General features: G+C 41.7%; 1 protein-coding gene across 1 annotated transcript; it reads right to left on the bottom strand.

The window, feature by feature from the left end:
• Nucleotides 1-2,814: 2,814 nt before the first annotated feature.
• On the bottom strand, nucleotides 2,815-5,599 carry LOC115576889 (THAP domain-containing protein 1-like). The gene is made up of 2 exons (XM_030409500.1): nucleotides 4,968-5,599; nucleotides 2,815-3,831 (listed from the first exon to the last, which is right to left on the bottom strand). The coding sequence occupies exons 1-2, from the start codon at nucleotides 5,552-5,554 to the stop codon at nucleotides 3,294-3,296; spliced, it is 1,125 nt and encodes a 374-aa protein (XP_030265360.1). The 5' UTR covers nucleotides 5,555-5,599; the 3' UTR covers nucleotides 2,815-3,293.
• Between the last annotated feature and the right edge of the window lie 9,615 nt (nucleotides 5,600-15,214).

Below are 15,214 nucleotides of genomic sequence, written 5' to 3'. Positions count from 1 at the left end.
GAGAGCAAATGTTCAGTCAAAATCAAAGCCAAATATGACATGTGGGTGGGAATTTCGTCTTTTTAGGGGCAAGTCCATTTGGCTTTCACTTTTTTTTTTGTCAGGGCCACAAAGGCCACTGAGTAAAATTTGTTGATTTACCTTTCAGACTGATATCATAACATCCTAATTTATAATAAGACATGGATTATGTATTAAAACATTTTTTAAATAAAATAACAAATTTTTGTAGTTTCTCTTTTCAGTGTTGCACTGTGTAGACGGTCCCTGTGCCCTCGTCTCACAGACGGCTGACCATACAGACCAGAGTTAATGTCCAGACGCTTGTTTAGATGAAAATACGGTTGTAGCTCGTTGTCTACCGTACTACGGTAGGAAAGAGCCGTCAGTTGTGTTTTAACAAGGTTTCCCTTATGAGTTATTGATCCGGGAAGTTCGAATCTGTGAATATATTTCCAACTTTACCGGACTAAATCCTACCACATACATCAGTTACGTATCATGTCAAAACCGGCTGAGCTCGCTCTCTTTGCTGTTAGTTTCGTTCTTCTGTTTTGAGAAGCTGCTGCTGTCTGAGAGGCTTTCACGTGAGATCATTGTGATGATGAGACTCCACCTGCGCGAACCGCGGACTCACTGAAGTTACTGTGAGTGACTACTGTGCACTCAGGTGGCTGTAATTAAAGGCAAGCCCGCTACGCTGACCGTTGGCCGTGCGATGATATTTTTTCACGGGCTATCAAGGCCAAAGTGTGGGGCAACGGCGGCCACCAAAGTGTTTGTTGAAGAGTGCCGGAGTGTCTGTTCCAGCCCCTCCCCTCTCTATGCATGAAGGAGGAGGGGCGGGGGAGCAGTGCAGAGAGCTCCGGGTCAGCAGTTTGCCCGGAGCAAGGATCACAGTGCAAATTTGAACTATATCGATGTATGCAATATGGTCTAATTCCATATCACATTTCAAAAATATATCGATATAAGTTTTATATCGATATATCGCCCAGCCCTAGTAGACACACACTGAGGCAATCCCATGCGTACTACTGGCAAATCCAGGGACAAATGTTGGTTTCTAGCTGTGACTGGTGTGACTTTGTCATTTACACAGAAGATGACATGTTTATTCAGAGGGTTCCCCGTGACATGGAAGTCATTGAAACCATCAAAGAAAAAGTTGATCGTTTTTATTTTTATTTTTACCTCAATGCCTGCTTGAGCAATTAGTGAGTTGATGGCAATGTATGTGTATTTATAGTTACTGTGATGGATACAAAAGAAATTCAGTGAAATGTTGCTGCATTATGTTTGTGATGTAATGTTTTGGCTACATGTAAGACTAAATGATTTGGATCGAAGCATTTTGATGTTCTGTACAGCTTAAGTAATAAGTTTTAAAAAGGTAACTGACAGGAATTAAAAAATGAGTGACCAAAGCAGAGCACTACTTGAATTGACACAACAAGCATTTTAATAAGGTAGCATTCAAAGGCTTGAACTGTATGCAAACAGATTTCATATCTTTCTATAAAAGCACGGAATCTCTGTCTGTGTGTGTGTGTATCTGTCAAATATCTCTGCGGATCAGGATCACACTGACCTGAGACTTTCAACATGGCTGCTGCGTGGTTCAGTGGTGTGCATCTAAGCATTTGCTTGGACTGCAATGATACCGTGACTAAATTATTTCATAAATGCTTTTCAAATTCCACCGAGCATTGTCCACCAGAGCCACCACAGTCACGTGCGCACCAGAGCCAATCATTGCACACCGTGGCCACGTGCGCACCAGAGCCAATCACTGTAGAGCTGAAGCCCACGGATGATTGACAGGCCGAACGACGGTCAGTGTATAGGCAGTGATTTTGAGAGTTGAGAGATTTGTGACATTTAGCGTGTTTGGAGTGTGTAGTTAATGTGTTGTGTAGTGGAGTCGGTTTTTTGTTTAATGAGTCAGAACAATGAGAAGATGCTGAATGTTGAGCAGGCAGTGCAGCTCTTCATTCAGCTGGAAGGAGCTCAGGCAGACCTGAGCATTGCCTGCATTTAAATGTAAATAGTTACATATAACTTTGTAAATGTTTAAAATGTATGCACAAATTTAGCAAACAACAATTTATATTTGCATTACAAGTAAAAATGGTTTGTTAAACATATTTGTGGTTTTCACAGTAAAAAAATCTAACTTTTTCTACTCAGATTTTATGTTTTTTTTGTGATTTTAGGTCCATTGTGTTAATACAGTATGTCAAATTTAAAAAATAACTGTACAGTCACATGTGAGGTTGTGCTGAAAATAATGACACCAAGTAAATAGTTTTTAAGGTGAAATATAATGGCAAAATCAAAAATAGTCAAAAACAGCCAATTATACCCTGGAATATCGGATTTCACAACAAACCTAAATATCCCTGACATCCCACCTTCAAACACAGCCTCATTTGGCCATCCATGAAAAAGTTACTTAACCTCCCACTTTTTTTATAGGAATACATTTTTCTTACGGGCACTGCACTAGTAACTATAAACACTGATAAGATAAAGGAAGAAAGGGGTTGGGAAAGTGGACAGATGAATGCAGACTACTGCTCCAATTTTAAGTATTTTTAAAAGGGATTTAGATTTCTTAAAAGTACAAATAAAAACTGGTTTAATGCACACTTAGATCCAAGCAACTCTTTTATATTCACCAAGCTTTCGGACAGACAACATTCCATCAGGTCATTGCACATAACATACACACTGTATGTTATGTGCAATGCCATGATGAAGGTCGTCTAACTGAAAGCTTGATGTGCACACCAAAGGCAGTCACACTGTATATTTATCATTCAGACTTTATTTACAGAGCACTTTGTATATAAATGAGATTAAGTGTGTAGTTGCATGTTTGTATGAACTTATACACACGTGTTTTCAAAAAGTCCTTCCTCAAAAAATGGGGACTTTGTTGTGGTTACTCAGACCTCAGGCTTCTTTGCCCAAGCCTTTACCAGTGGGCCATTTTCAAAATTTGTGAGGAGACAGGCCACAGTGTAGAGTTGGTTGATGCTCCCAAAAAGCCGAAGCGGAATTTCCGAGTCAAAGAATTTGTGCTCCTTGACCCGGCGAATGAGGCGCTCCACATGCACCCTGAGACATGCTATGGCCTGGGTCTCCCTAACTTCACCTGCAGACATTTGGGACCTGCCAGAGAGGAATGCTGGCCTGTAGATCTTGCAGGGTACAATGTCATCAATAAGAAAACCTCTGAATACCATGACAGCCATACCACGTTTTAGGAGGGTAAGGAGACCAGATTCTCACATGATCTGCTTGTCGCTGATAGACCCAGCATACAGTGCAGAGATAAATGTCACTTCCCCATGTGGTGCAATTCCAATGAGCCCTTTCAGAGTGCAGTGGGATTTGTAGGATGAAAACACCTCACTCTGGAGGAGAGGGGAAGATGGGCACTGGCATCTCAGCTCAGTGCAGTCAAGGATGACTGTAGTGTCAGGGTAGTCCTTGAAGTCTGCAGGCAGAAATTCGTGAATCTGCTCCTCAGGCATCCAGATCCTTATCGAGCCGAGTACTGTATACAGGAAGTTGCTCCATGATGTTATGATTCGGCTGACTGTGGTCTGATGGACACTGTACCGGTCAGCAAGGTCCCGCTGCTTGGATCCAAGGGCCAGGTAGTTTAGGAACAGGAACAACTCATCAATGGGCTGCAGGGAATGAGTTGCAGCATTTGAATCAGTGAGAGTTCCTCTCTGTCCTTGTCCAACATTGACCATAGATGGCAGAGAGGGCTCAATCAAGGCCCAAAACCGCATGAGGAGATCATATGATGCAAACCTAAAAAAAAAAATAGAAAACAGATAACAATAATAACTCTTCATAATTAACTACACAACAGAATAAACAGATGACTTTAATTAAATGTATCTGCCTATTTTTTTATTATTATAATTTCTGAGAATACAAATATTGTAATCATATACCCTCCATATAACATATTGCACTTTACATACACGGTACTACCAACTACCAACCATCGCATCATTCTCCAAACATCTTAAAGCGTGGCTATTTGAAAACCAGATTTGTGAACATGGTCATACTTAAATTTGTATACTTCTTTGTCCGTTTGTTGTATGCTTGTTGTATTTTAATATGTTGTTTGTTGTATGCTTGAAGCACTTTAATATGGGCATTCTGCAATAGAATCTTGCACTTATTAGCACATTAGTACGGGTATTTCAAATCAAATCAAATCAAATCAACCTTTATTTATATGGCGCTTTTCATACAGAAAGTATCACAAAGTGCCTTACAGCAGAAAAAGAGAAACAGCAAATAAAATCAGGAGAAGAAGCTTAAAAGAACCCAACCCTCCCACCCCCATAGTCATGCACAGAGACACACACAAATATATACACACTCATACACACACTCACACCTACACACACAGCCACGCAGACACACAGACACACACACTCACACCTACACAAACGCTAGCTGTCACTACAGAGACATGGCTGGGCAGCGAGATCTGAGGCACAGAGGAAGCTTTAGGAAGCTACCTTTGGGGGGCCAACCACACTGGGAGAGATCCCAGTCCAAGGTCGCAGGGAGCCCCACCACAGAGACCACCCCAACCCGGGCAGACAGGAGGCCCCGCACCAAAGTGCAGAGCCCTCTAGTCGCCCAGGCCGGAACCGTCCACGGGACAGCACCCCCCGCGGCCAGACCAGAGACAACTCCCAATCTGGCAGGCCCCCCTGAGGAAACACTGGAGATTAAAAACTGATAGTCTAAAACAGTAAAGGGTTAAAATATTGGTTAAAATATGGAGGCAAAAAACATGGGGGACTAAAACATGAAAGCATAGAAGCTAAAAACATGAGGGACTAAAACATATTGAGCTAATTAATTATGTTTCATCCCAAACGTATAGTCTGTATTGTTATGCATTATCCCCACTTCCTTACCTAGTAAAGGATCTAATGTCTTTGTCCGAGGCAGCAAAACGGTGGATGCCGAATCGCCGCCTCAGCGTAAGGCTCTCGACCTGTCCTCGTAGCTGGCGAATTTCCTCCCGGAGAGAAGCATTTTCCTCCAGCACCAAATCGACGACCGCTGGGTCTGGAGCCGACACGTAGTCGTGGTCCATTGAGACGTCTTCCGCTAGATGGTCCGGTGCGTTAGACTCCCTGTCATCCTCTGGCGGTAGTCTCTGCCTTCTCTCCCAAACCCCCGGCCGTGGAAGTGGAAGGGAGAAATTGTTCCACTCAAATAACTCCGGGACAGATCCCCTTTTTAACAGACGTCGTGCAGTTTCTGATGCTGGCTCACGGATGTCTTCCGGTTTAAAATGCCGGCTACATACCCGGGTGTGAGCCGTGATCGTAAGTTTGTCCCTGCGGATCGCGACTATCCACTTTCGCCTTATCTCCTCGTCGGCAGGAAAAGTGAAAAAACTAAGCACATTATTGTACTTGCTAGATGCCTGGCACAATGGCACACAACAGTGCTCAGCTGTTGTACCAGACGGTCGCTGATATTTAAACTTTTTCATCGTCGAGTCGACTAGCTTAGCCGCTACCTACCAAAACAAACAAAGCGGATGGCCACCGGAAGTGTTCGCGCTGGCTGACTTTTAAGCGGAAGTGAGTCACCACAACGGGTGCCTACGGAAGCGCATTGCATTCACTGGATAAAAAAAAAATCAGACACCTTATCTCGTAATTATGAGAAAAGATCTCGTAATTACGAGAAAAGATCTCGTAATTATGAGATCAGGATCTCGTAATTATGAGAAAAGATCTCGTAATTATGAGAAAAGATCTCGTAATTATGAGAAAAGATCTCGTAATTACGAGATCATACTTTTACAGTAAATACTCCCGGTAATAAACTGAAGGTATCACGAAGGTATCCGGATTTCAAAGTAAAGGACGACATGAGAAAAAACAAGTAGTTCAAGATTTATAAACTGCTGGATTTAGCACTTCCTAGACTACTTGCATGCATAATATGTAGTACTTTTACTGTGTACTTTTCGAGTAATCCTGTGTCAAAATCCTTAACAGAGAAAAAGAATAAGAACATTTCGCCCAACTTTTATGTGTAATTAAAAAACGTATTTTCTATTAGTAGACCAAGATTCATATACTGCTGAACTAAGTACTCCCTATACTTGTGTAACTATAGTACTTCATGTACTTCTACTGTGTACTATTTAAGTAATCCTCTGTCAAAATCCTTATCCTCGTATGCTTCATGGGTCTGACTGAGACTGCAGTCTGACCCGCACAGTCACCACCAGCCACTCATCAGAGCGGCTTCAGTACGATTACCGTAAATGTTATTCACAATCAACGACGCACCTTTCCTTATCTCATAATTACGAGATCTTTTCTCATAATTACGAGATCCTGATCTCGTAATTACGAGATCTTTTCTCGTAATTACGAGATAAGGCGACTATTTTTTTTTTTATCAAGTGAATGCAATGCGCTTCCGTAGGTGCCTATTATTACCTTATATCATTTACTCTGCATTTATTTAGTCAATAAACATATTTAACCTTATGTCGTTGTCTGTGCACGTTTAATTTGAAGTGGAAAATCGATGGAGACGTGGAAAGAAGTCATTGCTTCAGAATAAGAGACTGATTAAATTGCTTTCAACTGTTACAACAACACCAAGTACGGCGTGGACGTCCCGGACCAGATGCGAGGGAGTACTCCGTCAAAGGCGGAAAGATAGCCAGTGGCGGTCTTCTATAACATCCTCGACCTGGCTGGGATCAATGCCCGCATCTCATTCAAGGAGCACCAGCAGCAGGAGAGCCCGGAGGAAAGTCCTGCAGCAGCTGGCAGAGGAGCTGAGGGCAGAATACACGGAGTGGAAAGCGGCCGCGGCAGTCGTCACGAGGTGAGCAGCAGCGGAAGCAACTACAGACGCGGACACGGAAGCAGTGTCGGTCTGAAAGAGCTGCAAACGGAACCAAACGTCAGACACTTGAAATGCCACAAGCCCGTGTGTGGTAACTGTGAGGAGAGTGGAGGAAATCTGTGGAGACTGTGACCAGTGATCACAACAGCTCTTTTTTTGTTTGAGATCAGCTCGTTTCCAGCTTTTTCGATTATTATATATTTTTAACTTATATATTATTATAAAATCATTTATAATTAAATAAGTTACTTTTAATTGTTCTTACTTTTCTCTATTAAATTCTTGTGTAAATATGCAAAAATAACGGTTTACTATGTTATTAATAAATGTATGATTAAACTTGTTAAAATGTACATTTTGGTGTAATTTTGTTAAAGAAAAATATATCATGACATAATGAATGCATTCATCACTCAATCGGGTATTTACATGAGAGATTATAGAGTTTTAAATCTAGCGGTCCAAATGACCGCTTACAGCTGTTCAAGTAGTTGTGGATTTCCGGCCTTCTGAAGTCCAGCTGACACTTTGGTCGAATCAGAAACATAATTTGACCGGATCTCTTGGGTCGTGTAAAGCGCACTGTTATGCCTTAACCAAGATATAGATCATTAAGATTAATTGGATCAGTTCTGACTGGAATCAATCCATCACAGTTGCTGGTAAACTGATTCAATTCACCCACCAGGCGCCAGCACACGGGTGCTAATTTCGATCCCTGCAGTGTAATAACATACATTCATTCTTTCCCCGTTACATAGTTAGATATGATTATCGAGAGCTCTCTCTCTCTCGCTCTTGCTCTGGCGTCTTGCAACTAGGATGGCGCCCGACACTGCGGCACGTTGCCAAGCTCAAATGCAATTTTAAAAAAACTAGTGCAGTGCCCGTAAGAAAAATGTATTCCTATAAAAAAGTGGGAGGTGAAGTAGCTTTTTCATGGATGGCCAAATGAGGCTGTGTTTGAAGGTGGGACGTCAGGGATATTTAGGTTTGTTGTGAAATCCGATATTCCAGGGTATAATTGGCTGTTTTTGACTATTTTTGATTTTGCCATTATATTTCACCTTAAAAACTATTTACTTGGTGTCATTATTTTCAGCACAACCTCACATGTGTGACTGTACAGTTATTTTTTTATTTTGACATACTGTATTAACACAATGGACCTAAAATCACAAAAAAAACATAAAATCCGAGTAGAAAAAGTTAGATTTTTTTCCTGTGAAAACCACAAATATGTTTAACAAACCATTTTTACTTGTAATGCAAATATAAATTGTTGTTTGCTAAATTTGTGCATACATTTTAAACATTTACGAAGTTATATGTAACTATTTACATTTAAATGCAGGCAATGCTCAGGTCTGCTTGAGCTCCTTCCAGCTGAATGAAGAGCTGCACTGCCTGCTCCACATTCAGCATCTTCTCATTGTTCTGACTCATTAAACAAAAAACCGACTCCACTACACACTAAACACACGACACCAAACACTACATAACACACTAACTACACACTCCAAACACGCTAAATGTCACAAATCTGTCAACTCTCAAAATCGCTGTCTATACACCGACCGTCGTTCATCAATCATCCGCCTAGGTCCCTCCCACAACTTCCTGTTCCTCAACAACCAAACTTGCTGCTTGGACACTTTCGTGACAAAAGCCCGTTTTTACCGTTTCTTCCTGCACCAGACACAAAGCAAACGTGACGGCAATGTTCGCGAAAAAGCGTGGCGGACATTATTTACCCTAACTCCGGTTTTGGACGTGCCGATGCGTCCGGTCCGTCGCCTCGGGATGTGGGCCGTGTAGCTAGCGGCTAGCCAGACAAATGCTTAGATGCACACCACTGAACCATGCAGCAGCCATGTTGAAAGTCTCAGGTCAGTGTGATCCTTATCCGCAGAGATATTTGACCAACAGACACATACACACAGACACACACAGACAGACAGAGATTCCATGCATTTATAGATAGAAGATAGGCACGTCTAGAGAGATTGTTTGGGCTTTTATTTTGGTTTTATTTTGGTGATTAACTAACTTCCGCTTGAGACTTCCGGTATGGATTGGATAAATGGCGGCTTTTATTTTGGTTTTATTTTGGTGATTAACCAACTTCTGGTTGGGACTTCCGGTATGGATTGGATCCATGGCGGCACCCTTGTCGGCCATCTTGACTGCAGATGGGTGCCTCTCCTTTTATTTCAAGTGCATGATTTTAAGTGTTGAATAAACATTTTCATAAAGCAAGCATATTTGCCCTTTCTTATGTTGTTAAAAGTATTAAGAACATGAACAAAATACATGAAGGTACATTTACCTACATTACATTACATTAATCGCAATTAAAAAAAATAATCGTTTGAAAGCCCTAATATATATATATATATATATATATATATATATATATATATATATATATATATATATATGTATATATATATATATATATTTATTCACTATTTAACTCATTTACAGCTGACGTCACCTTTGAAAGTCCAGTGGAGCTGGATCAGAACATTTGTACGGAGGGAGAGATCGCGCTGATCCGCTGCTGTTTACTTTCTCTCTGAGCGTCTCCGCCGACAGATGTTCAGCAGAGGGGATACGCTGCTCAGCTGTTGATCCGATTCGTGTCAGGAGGTCATTTATTAGGCTATAGCCTATTTACTTTTATATACAGTCAGTCACCACTGAAATAAGTTGTGTGCTCGCAGCAGGACAGATAATTTAACTTAATGTGGCCATGAATACATTAATTGTTTCGCCGGTTATGTGTTGCCCAAACGCAAATCTTGAGTAGTCTACTCTGTTTTCTCACATTTAAAAACATGAGATTTGCTTGTAGCTACAGCACCTAAAAAACCCACTGTAACCTATTTTCATACGCACACCCAGCCTCGCTTTCAATAAAACACACACTGGCATTTTATAATTGCGATCAGTGAAATATATGAAAACAATATAAAACACAGTTCAAAACAACAGTTGCTGTTGCTCTAAAGCTTCACATTTAAAAGCAGCTCAATCTAGAGCTGTCAGAAATTAAAATCAGCCTCCTCTTGTCATATTTGCAGCAACACTGTTGCTTCAGGCTGTGATCAGGCTTTTTTGTATCGCTCATACTCTCTCCATTAAAACAACCTGCTCCTATTGGCTGAAATCAGCCCGTTGTCGCTCCATTTAGTGAGGAAGTGAGCCTCCTTCGCAGTAAAGGCTAATGTCAGACTCATAATATATGGTTAAACCTTTGAACTGAAAGGTTTATCACACTATAGGTCTTAAAATGTGAAAATGGTTAGCAGTTGAGAGATTTCATTCAAAATTAAGAAAAGTAATCATAATGTAATCAAATGTAATTAGTTACATTACTTTGAGAAAGTACTTGAAATAGTTACACTACTATTACATTTTCAACAGGGTAACTTGTAATTGTAACCAACTACATTTCCAAAGTAATCTTCCCAACACTGTATATATGGTGATTTGTTAATTTTTAACAAGGGGGATGGCCCAACACGAGCATCACCCTGCCCCAACACACCTATGTACACACTCTTAACCATAACGATGACATTTCTAATTCTACAATTCCATTTTATCCAGTTATCTTCCTTCTCTAAATACTACAATGGTCTTTTTATAACTGAATTAATGTACTGAGTAAGTACACCTTTAAATTGTATGCAGTGGACTGAGTTTATTCAGGCAGGGTTTTCTCATGATTCTCACACTTGGAATTTTTTACCATCTAAATTCCTTGAAAGACAATCAGTGAACATTGTGCAAAATAGTAGAGCGTGTCCGACTTATTTGTTGGCCGATTTGATCTATTTATTATATCTATTTATCCAACATTATCACAGATATATCGGTATCAGCGAATATATTGTCCGATATGAAGACCTTATATTTAAAAACTACAAATACAGAATGGAGAAAGTCACTCCTGCAGGGTGCGTTTGGACGGGGGGTAAAAGAGCTCGGAAATGTAACAGCTACCTCACTAATGGTTAAACTATAAACCAGCACAAAAATGATAATTACCAACATAACCTAAGCCACCATGTTCTTAACAGACACACTAAAAACACTCACAAAAAGTAACATTTAGTTTTAGAACATAAATAACAAACTTACTATTAATATTAAACTGTCAGAAAAAACCCATCTCTGAAAAAAATTAAACATTACTGAAAATAAACATGTGCGTCTGCTACAGGTTTTATTCCTCCCTCCGCACGGCATCATAACGGGAACGTTTCAGAAGCGTCTTTTGCCTGCCAGACTTTGTTGATCTGGTAATTTTTCGTTTTTATACAGTCGGGAGTCTGCACAGAGTGTTTTATTTTGAAAACTGGCTGGATACTCTATGCCGTTTCCGTGTCTCTGACTTCCTGTTGGCGCGATCTGCGCTGTGCAGCTTGTTGCAGCTTTCGTCAAAACTAAACCAGGCTGCCGGATCGCAAAGCAGCCGTGCCCGGCTTGACTCCACTGTGCGTCGGAGCTGATCGCGGCCACTTGTGATTTTAGCATACTATCTGCTACTAGCGGATGTATGGAAGTTAAATCAAGTCATTAATCAAGAGCATAGATTTTCAGTTTGAGAGCATGATTTCATTCCTTTTCAGTGACACAGCCCCTTCGCATGCTCAGATTTTTTCTCCTCATGCTCACATTTTGTGCTCGCACTTAAATGTCTTCTGCTTTCTTTCAAAATGTCTGCTTGAATTCAAAAATCACATGCCTGTTTCTACCGGGTTTATCTACTTCGGTCCTCCAGGCTGTTAAATGTGGTGGTTCCCTTTATTTTATGACGACTTTTGGAATAAAATATCAGTTCATCAATACACGAGCGCCCGTGCTTTTCATTACAGTAGCTACATCAACATAAAGTAGAACAATAGCGACTCTACTTTCGCCATATTAGCCAATAGCCAGCTACCCAGGCAGCGGGATATGTTATATAGTATAAATACTGAAGAGTCAATATGGTTGAGACGATAGTACAGCGGTTAAGAACATCAATTTATGATGCTTTTTGCATCATGGGACGCTGGTTCGCATCCCGGCCCGGCGTACAGAGTTGGGTGTAAATGTACCGTATATTACCAATAGCCGCGTGTCAATTAACCGCAGGGTCCCCTTTAAACGCCGATGCAGGTGTATATTTTGATAAATAACCGCTGGTTCCAAATAAATTCTTTTTTAATCAAGGAAGAAGACGTGACCACTGACACTGCACGTTTTTCTTCTTCGCCTTTTTCACGCGTTGTGCTGCTTTCTGTCAGTCAGTTTCACACTGATGATCGCCATGGCTCCGGTGCAGCAACACAATAAAAAGTATGACTTGAAATTCAAACTTTCTGTCGTAAAATATATGCAGAGGAAAACTCGGGAAAACCGTGAGTGACAGACAGCAGAGATGAGGAGTTTGCAGCGAGTGCTAGTTGGATGAATCGTTTCCTCCGCCGCAACTTGCAGGAGGATGCCAGAGAATTCACCGAGAAGCTGGCGAAGTTTGTGACATTTTCATTCCGGATTTTGAGAGGAAGTGTAGCAGGATAAGCATTTTGTCTCGTTTCCCCCCTTGTCCTTTTTGTTTACATGTGGTTACTATGGTTTCCACTCATTTCCGCTACGCATTGGTGTAGGCCGGTACAAAAGCGGCAGTCCGCGCGCCGGTTCGTCCTCTGCGCTCCCATTGTCACCTGCGTCATTTCCGGGTCGGCGGTTGTGTGCCCGACAGGTATGCACGCTGCTTCACCTCGCTGCTCGTTTTATTTCGATCATCATGTTTTAAGGCATTTGTGTTGTGTTGTAGGGCGATCGTGTGCTGCTTTGTGCTTCCTGTCCGTGTGCGCCGCTGTGATTGTTTGGCGGTGGTAAGTGTCATCTCTCTCTCCGTTGTGGTTGATGCTACTAGGTGGCTAATGCTAGTGTGGTCACAGGTAAATGCTGGCGGCTGCCTGGAGTCCTTTCTCCCTCCCTCCTCTCATGAGTGTGTGAGTGTCTGTGCTACTAAAAAGGTATGTAGCCTATACGTTAATGCATAACCTCATCATTTTAACTTAGCCAATGCTAATGATGGTTTTCCTTAATTAGGTGTCACTGTAGCCACCTCCTTGGGCCGCTGCTGCTTTGTGCGTTGTGTTTACTACGTTCATATCGTTCATATTTGCTGCTGCTGCATGCCGTTACGGCGTTGTCCTGCGGCCATCGGAAGTGTCGCCACGTCTGCTTGTACAGGACAGTTGGTCGGCCGCACGCTGCAGGGCACGACTATCTGTTTTACTGGGGACTGGTGCCCCTTATGTTGAATGAGTGTATCAATGTGTGGATCCTGTTTCATTACTTTTGAGTGTGTGTGTGTGTTTGAGTTCATTTTGGATTCTGTTTATGTAAATCTATTTTGTAAATCTATGTTGTAAATCTCGTTAATTGAGATTGTAAATTAGGTAACTGAGTTTTGTTTTCTTTATTTCTTTCTTTGATGACATCGGGCAGTTAATTGATATATTGTGATTTTAGGCACGTGATCTGTCTGTTATGGTTTTGTTAGGTTTTCTTTCTTTTTGTGTGTGTGCAACCCCACTAATTTGTTGTTTCCTCCCTTTTCAGTTGCTGTAGGCCGGTGGTGGCGTTGCTGGTGACTTGGTCGTGGCATCCTCCCTTGTCTTGCTGTGTCCCTTGGAGTGGGTTTTTCTTCACTGAGAGTGTGTCTGCCACGTGTGCCCGGTGACTTAAGTTTGTTTCTTTATTTTGGTGGATTCCTCCCCTGCACTAGCCTTCGTCCATCCACTTCGGCCTCAGCCCTGATTAGGTTTGTCTTACTTTTGGGTGAATGAGTTTTCTTGATTTTTAAGAATATATTAAAATAAAATGCATTTTAAAACTTTGAACCACGTCTCTCCTTTAAGTAACTACGAACCTGTGTGCCTTGCGTAAGAAAATAATTCTCTGGGTGAAATTCCCAGGGTGGCGTTGTTGAGCTCTTAGTATTTTTCTTTTCTTTTCACCTCCTCCTTGCCACAGAAGGAATTAAACGCCTGTCCCAAATAAACGCCTGGTCTGTTAAGTGATTGAAACAAATAAATGCCGCGGCTATTTGGTATTTTACGGTATGATGGCTCGCTCGGCCGGGGAAGAGAGACATGGATCACAGTGCTCAGCTGCAGACACATCAGAGAGGTGACGAGCCGCGACTCATCATGATTGACAGGCATCAAGGCCACTCAGCGTTACCTTACTGACCCGCCCCCAGATATTTCATTCACAAAAACGGGGCCTGTGGCAATTCTGGACAGCTGTTTTTTTGTTTTTCTTTTTTTCTTCCTTCATGGGCCCCCTGACAAACGCTTAACAAGAGATGGTGGGTTAACATACGTGATTAAAAAGGTGTAATGAAAAATACGCTATGATAAAGTATTTTTCATTCATTACACGAGCGAGGGTGCCGGCCGGGATGCGAACCAGCGTCCCATGATGGAAAAAGTAATATGAACACGAGTTCTTAACCGCTGTCATCACAATCATGCTGGCTTCTCACCATTTATACTATATAACATATCCCGCTGCCTGGGTAACTGGCTATTGGCTAATACGGCGAAAGTAGAGCCGCTGTTCTACTTATGTTGATGTATGTAGCTATTGTAATGAAAAGCACGGGCGCTCGTGTATTGATTAACTGATATTTTATTCCAAAAGTCGTCATAAAATAAAGGGAACCACCACATTTAACAGCCTGGAGGACGGAAGTAGATTAACCCGGTAGAAACAGTGCCCGTCCGTATGCGACACTCCTTGAATGACTGACAGCGAACGCATCCGCAAAGAAGCGGGTATAATCTGATTGTTCAACAGTAGCCGGCCTTCTATTGGTTGACAGTGTTGATACACAAGAAAAATCCATGAGCAGAGGAGAGATCCGAGAGCAGAACTTGACCTGTGAGCAGGTGTGTGTTCTGAGCGCGTGCACTTAGACAGAGGGCACATTTGAATGCGAGCGACATTTTTGTTTGCAAGAAGGAGAAATGTGAACACAGGCATGTGATTTTTTACTTTAAGCAGACATTTTGAAAGAAAGCAGAAGAAATTTAAATGCAAGCACAAAATGTGAGCATGAGGAGAAAAAATCTGAGCACGCGAAGGAGCTGTGTCACTGAAAAGGAATGAAATCATGCTCTCAAACTGAAAATCTATGCTCTTGATTAATGACTTGATTTAACTTCCATACGGATGGAGACTGATGTCAGGTTAACAAGGGGGA

The sequence above is a fragment of the Sparus aurata genome, chromosome 24 (assembly GCF_900880675.1).
Source record: "Sparus aurata chromosome 24, fSpaAur1.1, whole genome shotgun sequence".
In the NCBI taxonomy this organism is placed as follows: domain Eukaryota; kingdom Metazoa; phylum Chordata; class Actinopteri; order Spariformes; family Sparidae; genus Sparus; species Sparus aurata.
Note: the sequence above shows the minus strand (reverse complement) of the source record. Positions and strands in the feature narration are given on the sequence as shown.

What these genes read in the sequence shown, in the direction of transcription:
- LOC115576889 (XM_030409500.1), bottom strand. Translation starts at nt 5,554, where the DNA reads ATGAAAAAGTTTAAATATCAGCGACCGTCTGGTACAACAGCTGAGCAC. An exon ending in GACATTAGATCCTTTACTAG is followed by an intron (nt 3,832 to 4,967) that starts GTAAGGAAGTGG and finishes TTTTTTTTTTAG; the next exon opens with GTTTGCATCATATGATCTCC.